Raw genomic sequence first — 11,959 nt, 5'->3', positions numbered from 1 at the left:
AAATAACTAGTGATAAAAAAAAAAAGATCTTTTAACTTTGGGAGGGTGCTGGTTGTGAGGCCAGGACAGAAAGACGTGAACTCTTTGTATCTCTGTTTGATATTCAAGACCAAAGTGACACTGTAAGCAGTGAGGATATGATGGTATGGCATCATCTCTAACCAGCCAATCAGATCTCTTGTTGTCTTTGAAAACTGAAGAGACCACAGAGATATTTTCAGTTTAACAGGGTTGATAGAGCATGATGTTGCCTTTGCTTCAGCTCTGTCTCACATGTCTGTGCTTAGAGACTATGGGTAAGTTTTGATTGAAATCTGTGACCTGAAGACTTTAAGTCTTTCTCATGGTTTGTACTTTGATTTGAAACTCTGTATTGATCCAAAAGAGATTTTTTGTATTTTGAAATTGTTTAATTTGTTTGTCTCATTTTAGCTCAGTCAGCGGGGCAGAAATCATCCTCTGCTGTGCACCAAGAAAGTGGAGTTGTATCAGCTGATGTTGGAGGAAAGATAACTTTACGATGCTTCTATGAAGGTGATGTTTCCACAAAATTCTACTGGTATAAGCAAACTCTGGGAGAGAAACCAAAGCTTGTCTCCTCTTACTTCAGGTATGCAGAAAGTAAACTGTTTCATGGTGAATTTGAGAACAATCCACGCTTCACTCTGGATTCTAATACAGGACAGAATCGCTTGAGGATCACAGATTTGCATGTGTCAGACACAGCTACTTATTACTGTGTGTACAAGAACTCAGGTGTGTTAGAATTCTTGGAGGGTATTTCTCTCATTGTCGGAGTTTCAGGTTTAGACTTTGAGGTTTTGGTCAATCAGTCAGGACCTGAGACCATCCAGCCAGGATCCTCTGTGACTCTGAGCTGTACCATCCACACTGGGAGCTGTGACGGAGAACAAAGTGTTTACTGGTTCAAACACTCTGAGGAGTCTCAACCAGGACTCATTTACATCCATGGAGAAGAGAACGATCAGTGTCAGAGGAAACCTGATCAGCAAAGCTGTGAGTTCATCTTACCGATGCAGAGCCTGAATCTCTCTCATGTGGGGATCTATTACTGTGCTGTTGTCTCATGTGGACACATTCTGTTTGGAAACGGGACCAGGATCAGCTTTAAAGGTAGGTGTTTTTCTGTTAGAGACAATAATCCTCCTCTGATCCTTTAACAGTTAAACTAAAATGTGTATCGTCCTCTGCAGATGATGAGAGCTCTCCTCTCTTGGTGTATTTGTTGAGTGGAGCTTTAGCGTTCACCATCATGCTGGTTGTTTTCCTGGTGTCATCAACAAACACATGCAGAGACGATGGAACAAACAGCTGCCAGTGTGCAGGTGGGTTCACCTGACATGTATAAATATATTTTGTGTATTTCATGTTCATCAGAGAAAAATAAAGAGTAGCTGTTTTAAGAGGAAAAAAAATCCTCCAACAATAATAACAAAAAAAGATTTAAAAGTAAGTCTTTGATCAGAAACGCATGTTCTAATCCATCAAGTGATCTAAACAAATAAAAAAAGATCAAATAATCTTAATGTTGTTATTGTTGATTTGGATTTAAATCAGATTCCCAACAACGAGCATCAGACGTCTCCATTCCTGAAGCTGAGTCTGCAGGCTGCAGATCAACAACACAGCAAGACCCCACCTGGAGTGAGTGTGTGTACTTCACTGTCCGGCTGTAAACTGGAGCGTTTCAGTGTTAGTGACAAGTTCATCACAGTTCATCAGCAGACGCTGAGAGGAAAGATTTACCCTGAGAGGCCCCACGCTGCTTCATCTACAGCTTAACCATGTTTCTTTGATATGAGCTAGCTACTCTTTTTCCACTCTGTGCTCAGGGTAAACACCTTGTGGTTCTTTGTGGTTTAACAGACAGTATTTTCATTGTAACAGGCAAAATGTGTATTTCTTTATTTTATTATTCATTTGTTTTGAAATTGTACTTGTAAATAGTGTGAACAAATAAAACAGACAAAACAGTAGTTATGGATAGTACAGCAAAAAGATTGGCTCAGTTGGAAGTAAAAAGTTACAAGTCATAGCAATGTAAAATGAAAAAAAAAACTGTCATAAGTAGGTGGGTCAGTTGTAATTTTAATGAAAGAGATTTTAGATTTGGGTGTGAAGTGAACAGGAGACTTTTTACAGGAGCATCAAACCTTTCACTGCTTTGGATGTTCTGTTTCGCTGTACAGTCTGTGTATAATCTGTGAACAAAGTGGGAAAGAAATTAGTCTTCAATAAAAATCTTAACTGCAGCACAACACTGAGGTCAGACAGCAGGTTAAAACTCTTTCTGTTGCACTGTAAAATGTGACAAATTATGCTTACTTAAAAAGAACCTAGGAAACACTTTTTGAGTGTGTGCTCTAAATCACGAAATGCTTTGTGTTTATGGCAGCAAATCTAATCTTGTGTTTTGTGAATTGATTGAGTTTTACTCGGCACTGATTGACTGTCATGATGTGAATGTGTTTAATTAAAGCCGTGCACCCTCAGCTGAGCTCAGTTGTTGAGATGGCACGAGGAGCAGTGGCAGTGAGTCTTCTGTTGATTTATATATATTTTTTAAATAGAGTTTGATATCTTTTTTTTGTTCACAATGCTGAGCTGTTGTAGCTTACTCTGTCAACAGCACTAAAGAAGGTAAGCAAATACAAGTAATAGTTTTAAGTTAGGTTTACGTGCTACCTACTTGTTAAGTTTACTTTCCAGCTAAATTGAGACTAGCCAGCTAAAATGACTTAATGTAAACTACTTTAGTAACCATGAATGAGGAGGGAGTGCAGTGGATATGAGACCCTGCTCAGGTGTTGTTCTGTTGGGGGCACAGGTTATCTGTGCTTCAAACAATGTCTTGGTAGTGATGATTTCAATTAACTGAGAAAAAAAAAAAACATCTCAATTAATCCCATTTTGACTTAATTTAAAAATTAGTTAATATAGCATAGTCCAGTCAAACATTCCATTCATTAATATATGAAATGCACTGTAAAAGTTTCCGGGTACAGCCATTCTGGCGTGTAGCGGGAAGCAATAATCTGTGCTGTGGAAGAGCACAGACAAGAGACAGAGGTAACTGATTATGTTACTTAAAAAAGACAGTCAACCTGATCGGCCAATCACAGTCTTGAAGAGTGGAGAATGCGCAGAGAGTGAAGTAGTGTGTTTCTCTTCATGGTAAATGTGGGTAGGATGCATATACGTCACTTCCCCTCTGGGAAGTGCTCACTACAGTGGTACTGAGTGGCAAAACAAACCTCACCTACCATTGTGGAGAGCGGCAGTGAGAAAATGACATGAAATTAAGGATAATTTGACTCAATATTGATTTGTTAAAGCTACCAAAGAACCAGGGGTCTACGAACATCAACTTGTGGCCTGAAATCATATCCTGATATTTATTTTTACCTGGTTTACTTTTCTTTTTTTTTTAACTTGTCCTGTCAAGTGTCACAACAACAGAATTATGGTCTGGCTGTCGTATTGTGCAGAACACGTTTAATTTTCCAAGGGGAGCCATTTGTGTGGAAGGCTCCTTGAATTTTAAAATGATACTCTTTATTAGTGTTTTGTATTTTTTTTTCCGGTGTATTGCTGAGTTTGAAGGTTAGTGCTTCACCAAAACAAGGTGATATCAGGAAAGAAACAGTGATAAAGGGAAAGAGTGTAGAGAAGAGACGAGACAGAGAGGGAGAGAGAGACAACAAAACAACAGTAGAGAGCAACCACAGCAGCTGAGCAAATGACTACAGACAGGAGAAATAAACAACCAGCTACTGAGCTTGAAAAGAGGCAGTATCCTGAGGTCTTTGACATCATAATCACAAGAAGCACCTGTGGAGAGATGAACTGGAGAAATCATGAGCAACAGTGAGCACAACAACGACAATTGTAGAAAAATATGCATACGTATATAAAAATATACACAGATGCATACACTCACCTACACATATAGGGCCACGGGTGAGAGTGCAGAATAATGGGGGTTCGTTTTGATTCGGGTTAGGTGATCATGCCAAGGTGTGATCATGCAGATGTGGCCCTGCTGCCCCCAGAGGCCAAACATGCACTGAGACGACCCTCAACGCTGGGCATCTAGCAGCCACAACAGAGCACAGAGTCCAGACAGACCGCCGCGGAGACAGCAGCACGCCAACCTAGGAGGAGGCAAGGAGAGGGGGGCCCGGGGAGGAAGGAGGCAGACCCCTGACACTGCAGAGTGAGGGGCCCAGGTGACTATGGACTAAGGCCCGCAAGCACTGCTAGAAGCTGGGCCCCCGATCAAGTGCAGGGGGTAGAACCCAGGCCCCCCTGTGCCCAAGGGCCACCCACTCCCAAAGAGGGAGCGCCCGGCCAGGCACCGGGAGGATGGACCATCACCCACCGTTGGTACCAGCCTCCAGCGCACTCGGCCAGACTCCGGAGACCAGAGAGATCCTCTCCCCGAGACCCAGTGTCCCCCGAACCAAATCCCCCATCCCCACCCACCCCTGTCCTCCTCCCGTCCGTACCCTAGCTCACCAGCCCTCCCTGGTAGTCATAGGCCTCTTCTGCCCCCACTCCCCCCCTGGAGGACACCAAAACCCTGACACCTACACACCACATACAAACACGCATACGTGCCACTCTATCCATCCTATGTATCTGATTTCAATGCTGGGAAAACACACAGTGTAAAGCCTGAAAGCTACAAAAGCCTCTATATGATTCAATTTACGGTATACAGTGGATTGACCTGAGTGAATATACATATTATCGTTTTGTACTTGTGGTATTTAACATATACTGTATTATTAATAGACATATAGTTTCCAGTTTTGTATGGTACTTGTTATTTTAGACTAAATTACAAGTACCATACACAGCAATTAGCGTGCAAAATTGAACTGGTTCTGTGGTGAATCTGCTGCGCTCTGGGAGCGCTCCTCTCCTTCCCCCTCCCCTCCCTGTTCCTCTCTCCCGCGGCTGCAGCCTGCACGGCTGCAGCAGATCTGCAATCAGGCGCCGGCTACTTAAGACACTCTTCAGGTGTGGACCGGCGCCAGTGGATTCCGTCCTGCTACGTGGTAGTTTGGCCTCTCTAGTGTTGAGTATACCGACCTCACGTTGTTGAGTACGTTTTTCCTGTGAGTTTTATGCTGATCCTGTTTTTCTGCTGCTTTGTCCTAGTGCCTCCCTCGAGTCCCTGCTACAGCCCTTGCCACCTTCCACAGCCACAACTCTCTGTGCCCAGCGCTCTCAGGAGAGAGCTGTTCACAAGCCGGACTCTCATTCTCACTTACTCCCTCTGTGCAATAAAAACTCTTAAACTGCTTCCTTGCCTCCGCCTCGCTTTTGGGTCCAGCGAGTACCTTGCTAGTTCTGCCCAGAACTGTAACAGAATCCACTGGCCAGAAGTATGGATCCAACCTCTCCAGAGGAGTTTAAGGAAGCCCTCACCCACCAAGGCATGCTGCTTGGAAGGCACGATAAGATGCTACAGGGGATTTTGGAGACTCTACAAGGCCTGCATCTTCAGATCAACCAGCTCACCCCACAGGCTCCTTCCAGTGAGGTTAGAGTGCCCTCTGCTGACAGCAGTCCTGTGCAGCCTGACCCCCAACCCTCTGGCTCTGTTAGAGAGCCTTATGTTCCCTCTCCCGAGCCTTTTTCAGGTGATTTAGGAGCTTGTGCTCAGTTTTTGTTAAACTGCTCTCTAGTTTTTGATTTGCAGCCCTCCAGCTATCCCAGTGATAAAGCTAAGGTAGCATATGTAATTAATTTACTTCGCGGCCGGGCCGCTAAATGGGCCACTGCCCTTTGGCACAGTAATTCTCCTGTGCTTTCTTCTTTTTCAAGTTTTTCTTCTGAGTTAAAGAGAGTGTTTGATCACCCGGTTAGGGGGAGGGAGGCTACCAGGAGACTTCTAGCTCTAACTCAGGGTTCTCATTCTGTTGCTGACTACTCCATAGAATTCCGTATTCTAGCCTGTGAGTGTGGGTGGGACGAGTCAGCCCTGATGGGTGTTTTTGCTAAGGGTCTCTCTGATCAGTTAAAGGATGAGTTGGCTACCAGGGATGAACCAGTCTCCCTGGAGGATTTAATTTCGCTCGCTATTAGGATTGATAATAGATTGAGAGAGAGGGTTAGAGAGCGGGGTGCTAGATCCCGCAGACCAGCCCTGCTAGTTGAGCCTACAGCCCCAGAGATCCCGTCCTCTGCCCCCATGGTCAAGTCACCTAATTCCCAACCCCTGGAAGAACCCATGCAGCTGGGCAGAGCACACCTCCATCCACAAGAGCGCAGGAGGCGCATGAGCAACAACTTGTGTATCTACTGTGGCGAGGCCGGCCATTACATCGCCTCCTGCCCTTCATCGGTAAAAGGGGAGGCTCACCGCTGAGAGAGGGGATCACGGTGAGCCAGATCTCTACCCCTGCCAGTTCCATTCCTCGCATGTTGGTACCTGCTCAGGTCCTGTGGGGACAGGAGTCCTCTTCCCTTCAGGCTCTTATTGACTCTGGTGCGGATGACAGCTTCATCCACGAAGGGCTGGTTCAACAGCTTAGGCTGTCACAAATCCCCCTTTCCGAGCCAAAGAGGGTTACCGCCCTGGATGGCCGCCTCCTTGCGATGGTAACTCATCAATCCGAGCCTTTCACCCTCATCATCTCTGGGAACCATAGAGAGACTTTTCAGCCCTTCATTATCCACTCCCCCACTACTCCTCTGATCCTTGGTTACCCCTGGCTGAAACTGCATAACCCCTCTATAGACTGGTCAACCTTATCCATAACAGGCTGGAGCGCTTCCTGTCATGCAAACTGCCTGCAATCTGCCGTCCCTATTACCTGAGCTCCTCCGTCTTCCTCTCCACCTCCGGACCTGTCTGCCATTCCTCCCGAGTACCACGATCTCGCTCCAGTTTTCTGTAAGGACCGTGCCCTGTCTCTGCCACCTCACCGCCGGTATGACTGCGCCATCAACCTTCTACCTGGTTCCCCCCTTCCCTCCAGTAGACTGTACAACCTCTCTCGTCCCGAGAAACACGCCATGGAGGCGTATATCAAGGACTCGTTGGCCTCTGGATTTATCCGACCATCCTCTTCCCCTCTCGGAGCAGGATTCTTCTTTGTCAAGAAGAAGGATTCATCCCTGCGACCCTGTATTGACTTCCGGGGGCTCAACGAGATAACCATTAAGGATAAGACTCCTCTACCCCTCATCGACCCCTCGTTCGAGCCTCTGTGTGAGGCCCGGGTCTTCTCAAAACTGGATCTCCGCAACGCCTATCATCTGATTCGCATCCGGGAAGGAGATGAATGGAAGACAGCGTTTAATACACCTCTAGGACATTACGAATACCAAGTAATGCCATTTGGCCTCACCAACGCCCCTGCTGTTTTCCAAACCTTGATGAATGACGTTCTTCGTGATATGCTGAACCGCTTTGTCTTCGTCTATCTGGATGACATACTCATCTTCTCTCGCAATCTCCAGGAACACAAGCAGCATGTCCGTTCTGTCCTCCAGCGTCTCCTTGAGAACAAGCTCTTCATCAAACCCGAGAAGTGTGAGTTTCATGTTTCGTCTGTGCACTTCCTGGGCTATATCATCGCCCAGGGTAGACTTCAAGCGGACCCAGCCAAGATTCAGGCGGTTGCCGATTGGCCCCCTCCCTCCACTCGCAAGGAGTTACAGCGCTTTCTGGGATTCGCAAACTTCTACAGGAGGTTCATCCGCAATTTTAGCCTGGTGGCTAGCCCGCTCACCCGTCTAACCTCTACCTCCTCTCCCTTCCTGTGGACCCCAGAGGCTGAGGCAGCCTTCCACCAGCTGAAGGCGCTGTTTACCTCCGCACCCATTCTCCGCCATCCTGACCCGTCTCTCCAGTTCATTGTGGAGGTGGATGCTTCGGACACAGGAGCAGGAGCTGTTCTCTCCCAACGGGATCCATCAACCCAAAGGATTCATCCCTGTGCCTTCTTCTCCCGACGTCTCTCTCCAGCGGAGCGCAACTACGACGTGGGTAACAGAGAGTTGCTGGCTGTGGTATGGGCTCTGCAGGAGTGGAGGCACTGGCTGGAGGGGACTGCTGTTCCCTTCATTATATGGACTGACCACAAAAACCTTGCTTACCTTCGCTCTGCCAAAAGACTAAACCCCAGACAAGCTCGGTGGTCCCTTTTTTTGAGCAGGTTTGAGTTTACCCTCTCCTACCGGCCTGGCTCCAAAAATACCAAACCTGACGCACTCTCTCGCCTTCATTCCCCCTCTTCGGATTCAGAGGACCCGGATTTTATCCTTCCTTCCTCCTGTTTCGTGGGAGCTGCTCAGTGGGAGATCGAACACGAGGTTAAAAAGGCCCTCAAGGCCCAACCGGATCCAGGGACAGGACCCAAGGATCGGCAGTTTGTTCCCGAGTCCGCCCGTGCCAAAGTCCTCCAGTGGGGACACTCCTCAAGGCTGGCCTGCCACCCCGGAGTGACCCGCACTCTCGAGTTTCTTCAGCAGCGTTTCTGGTGGCCCAACATGAGCAAGGACACACGGGAGTTTGTCCTTGCGTGCTCTGTCTGTGCCAGAGGCAAGGCTTCTCACCACCCGCCTGCTGGTTTGCTGCGCCCCCTCCCTGTGCCTAGTCGACCCTGGTCCCATATCGCCCTGGATTTCATCACTGGTCTGCCCCCCTCCGAAGGTAACACAGTTATACTCACTATTATTGACAGATTTTCCAAGATGGTTCATTACATTCCCCTGCCCAAGCTCCCTACTGCCTTAGAGACTGCCCACCTTCTGGTCCTCCACGTATTCAAGCTCCACGGTATTCCAGTTGACATTGTTTCTGACAGAGGACCTCAGTTCATCTCGCAGGTTTGGAAGGATTTTTGCTCCTCGGTGGGCGCAGCAGCCAGCCTCTCCTCGGGGTACCACCCTCAAACAAACGGCCAGACAGAGCGGGCCAACCAGAGTCTCGAGTCTGCGCTCCGGTGTGTGGCGGCCCAGCATCCTGCCTCTTGGAGCACCTGCCTGCCATGGATTGAGTACTCCCACAACTCCTTCACCAGCTCGGCCACAGGTATGTCCCCCTTCATGGTCTGTAACGGTTTCCAGCCCCCTGTGTTTCCCGAGCAGGAACAGACTGTGGCCGTGCCGTCGGTGAGGGAGCATCATCGCCGCATCAGGACCATCTGGCGGGAGGCGCGGGCGGCGCTCCTCAGAACAGCTGACCGAAATAAGCGTCTGGCTGATGCCCATCGCTCCCCCGCTCCTGTGTATCAGCCCGGCCAAGAGGTGTGGCTCTCTACCCGGGACCTCCCCCTCCTCTCGGATGCACGTAAGCTCTCGCCACGGTTCATCGGACCCTTCCCAGTGGTAAAGGTCATCAACCCCTCATGTGTCAAGTTGAAACTGCCTGCCTCCCTTCGGATTCACCCCACGTTCCATGTGTCACTAATCAAGCCTGTCTCCTCCAGTGACCTTAGTCCTCCAGCCGTCCCCCCCCCTCCCCCCCGGATCATCGATGACCATCCGGCCTTCTCTGTCTCCCGGATTCTGGACGTCCGTCCCCGGGGGAGGGGATTCCAATTCCTGGTGGACTGGGAGGGCTATGGTCCGGAGGAGAGATCCTGGATTTCCCGTAAGTTGATCTTGGACAATTCTCTCATTGATGACTTTTACCGTGCCAACCCTGGGAAGCCTGGAAGGACGCCAGGAGGCGTCCGTTGAGGGGGGGGTACTGTGGTGAATCTGCTGCGCTCTGGGAGCGCTCCTCTCCTTCCCCCTCCCCTCCCTGTTCCTCTCTCCCGCGGCTGCAGCCTGCACGGCTGCAGCAGATCTGCAATCAGGCGCCGGCTACTTAAGACACTCTTCAGGTGTGGACCGGCGCCAGTGGATTCCGTCCTGCTACGTGGTAGTTTGGCCTCTCTAGTGTTGAGTATACCGACCTCACGTTGTTGAGTACGTTTTTCCTGTGAGTTTTATGCTGATCCTGTTTTTCTGCTGCTTTGTCCTAGTGCCTCCCTCGAGTCCCTGCTACAGCCCTTGCCACCTTCCACAGCCACAACTCTCTGTGCCCAGCGCTCTCAGGAGAGAGCTGTTCACAAGCCGGACTCTCATTCTCACTTACTCCCTCTGTGCAATAAAAACTCTTAAACTGCTTCCTTGCCTCCGCCTCGCTTTTGGGTCCAGCGAGTACCTTGCTAGTTCTGCCCAGAACTGTAACAGGTTCAGCGATGATATGAGTGTTGATATGTACAGAGGGTAAATACTTTGATTGGAGGTCACAAAAACAAGCTATGACCTGAAAAGTAAAGAGAAGGTGTTCAAAAATAAAAGTTATGGGTGTTAAAAATCATCATAGCGGTGTTGAACATGCAGAGATGTGTACAATGAGACCTTAGGTTGCAGTCAACACATGGTGTCATCTCCATAATAGGGCGTGCTGTATCACTTCACGTTGTCCAATCAAAGACAGTCCTCTGTATGAAGTGTGGACGAACATCAAGCTGCTCTTCAGTCAGCACAGCAACCTGATCACAATGACATCTACGTTACTTCTCTACCTGGCAGTTTTCATCTTGGACAGCAGCGGTAGGTTGTCTTTTTATGATTCTGATTTCTCACAGAGGGAGATTACTCCAGGTGAAAGAGCTTTGAGTTGTTTTTCATGCAGAGACTAGAAAATCAGCTCCGACCTGCCTCTGCTTTGTCTCTTTAGTCTCCTCAGCTCACGTCACTCATCCGTCCTCATCTGCTCATGGAGAGAGGAGTTTTGTTTCAGCTAATGTAGGAGACAGAATAACTTTGAGGTGTTCCTCTGAAGGAAGTACGGTGACAAAGTTCTTCTGGTACAAGCAACCTCTGGGACAGAAACCCAGACTCCTGTCTACCTTCATTGCAACTAATAAAAAGTTTTCTTTCCATGATGAATGGAAGAATAACCCACGCTTCACACTGGATACTAAAAATGATGGAAACAACTTGATCATCTCAGATTTACGCATTTCAGACACAGCTACGTACTTATGTGCAGGAAGCTTTTTAATTACATTTGACTTCTTTAGAGGTGTTTTACTCAGCGTGCAGAGCTCAGCTTTGGATGCTCCTGTTGTTGTGCATCAGTCTGGACCTGAGAGCATCCAGCCAGGAGCCTCTGTGACTCATTTACACCAGCAGAGAGAAGAACGATCAGTGTCAGAGAGAGCACAGCCGACCAACCTGCATGTACAACCTGCTGTTACAGAATGTGGATCGCTCTCATGTTGGGACGTATTACTGTGCTGTAGCTTCATGTGGACACATTCTGTTTGGAAATGGGACCCACCTGGATTTTAAAAGTGAGTATCCTACTGTTAAAGACATCAGTGAGTTGTTTTTTTCTACTTTGACAAAAAGCTACAAGGCTCTTCAACATCCTCTGCAGATGATGAGAGCTTTCCTGTATTGGTGTATTTGTTGAGTGGAGCTTTATCATTCACCATCACGCTGGTTGTTTTCCTGGTGTCATCAACAAACATGTGTACAGACAACACAACAAACAACTGGGAGTGTGAAGGTAGGTTAACATAACATGTATGAATGTATTTTGTATATTTAACATACATTGTACACTCACTGGTCACTTTATCGGGTACACCTTGCTAGTACCGGGTTGGACCCCCTTTTGCCTTCAGAACTGCCTTAATCCTTGGTGACATAGATTCAACAAGGTACTGGAAACATTCCTCAGAGAGTTTGGTCCATATTAACATGATAGCATCACACAGTTGCTGCAGATTTGTCGGCTGAACATCCATGATGAGAATCTCCCGTTCCACCACATCCCAAAGGTGCTCTATTGGATTGAGATCTGGGGACTGTGGAGGCCATTTGAGTACAGGGAACTCATTGTCATGTTGAAGAAAGCAGTCTGAGATGATTCCAGCTTTATGACATGGAGTGTTATCCTGCTGGAAGTAGCCAT

At 47.9% G+C, this 11,959-nt stretch overlaps 1 protein-coding gene across 1 annotated transcript; it reads left to right on the top strand.

Moving 5' to 3' along the window:
• Positions 1 to 292: 292 nt before the first annotated feature.
• Positions 293 to 4,117, top strand: LOC141784475 (uncharacterized). The gene is made up of 4 exons (XM_074662312.1): positions 293 to 296; positions 433 to 1,134; positions 1,215 to 1,346; positions 4,053 to 4,117. The coding sequence occupies exons 1-4, from the start codon at positions 293 to 295 to the stop codon at positions 4,115 to 4,117; spliced, it is 903 nt and encodes a 300-aa protein (XP_074518413.1).
• The last annotated feature ends 7,842 nt before the right edge of the window (positions 4,118 to 11,959 follow it).

The sequence above is a fragment of the Halichoeres trimaculatus genome, unplaced genomic scaffold (assembly GCF_033239565.1).
Source record: "Halichoeres trimaculatus isolate MK-OKI-2021-1 unplaced genomic scaffold, fHalTri1.1 fHalTri1_scaffold_22, whole genome shotgun sequence".
NCBI lineage: Eukaryota > Metazoa > Chordata > Actinopteri > Labriformes > Labridae > Halichoeres > Halichoeres trimaculatus.
This window is presented reverse-complemented; position numbering and strand designations above follow the sequence as displayed.

Excerpts from the sequence above, each read along its gene's own strand:
- LOC141784475 (XM_074662312.1), top strand. Across the intron at positions 1,135-1,214 it reads GACCAGGATCAGCTTTAAAG|ATGATGAGAGCTCTCCTCTC; the intron begins GTAGGTGTTTTT and ends CGTCCTCTGCAG. Across the intron at positions 1,347-4,052 it reads AAACAGCTGCCAGTGTGCAG|ATGTGGCCCTGCTGCCCCCA; the intron begins GTGGGTTCACCT and ends GTGATCATGCAG.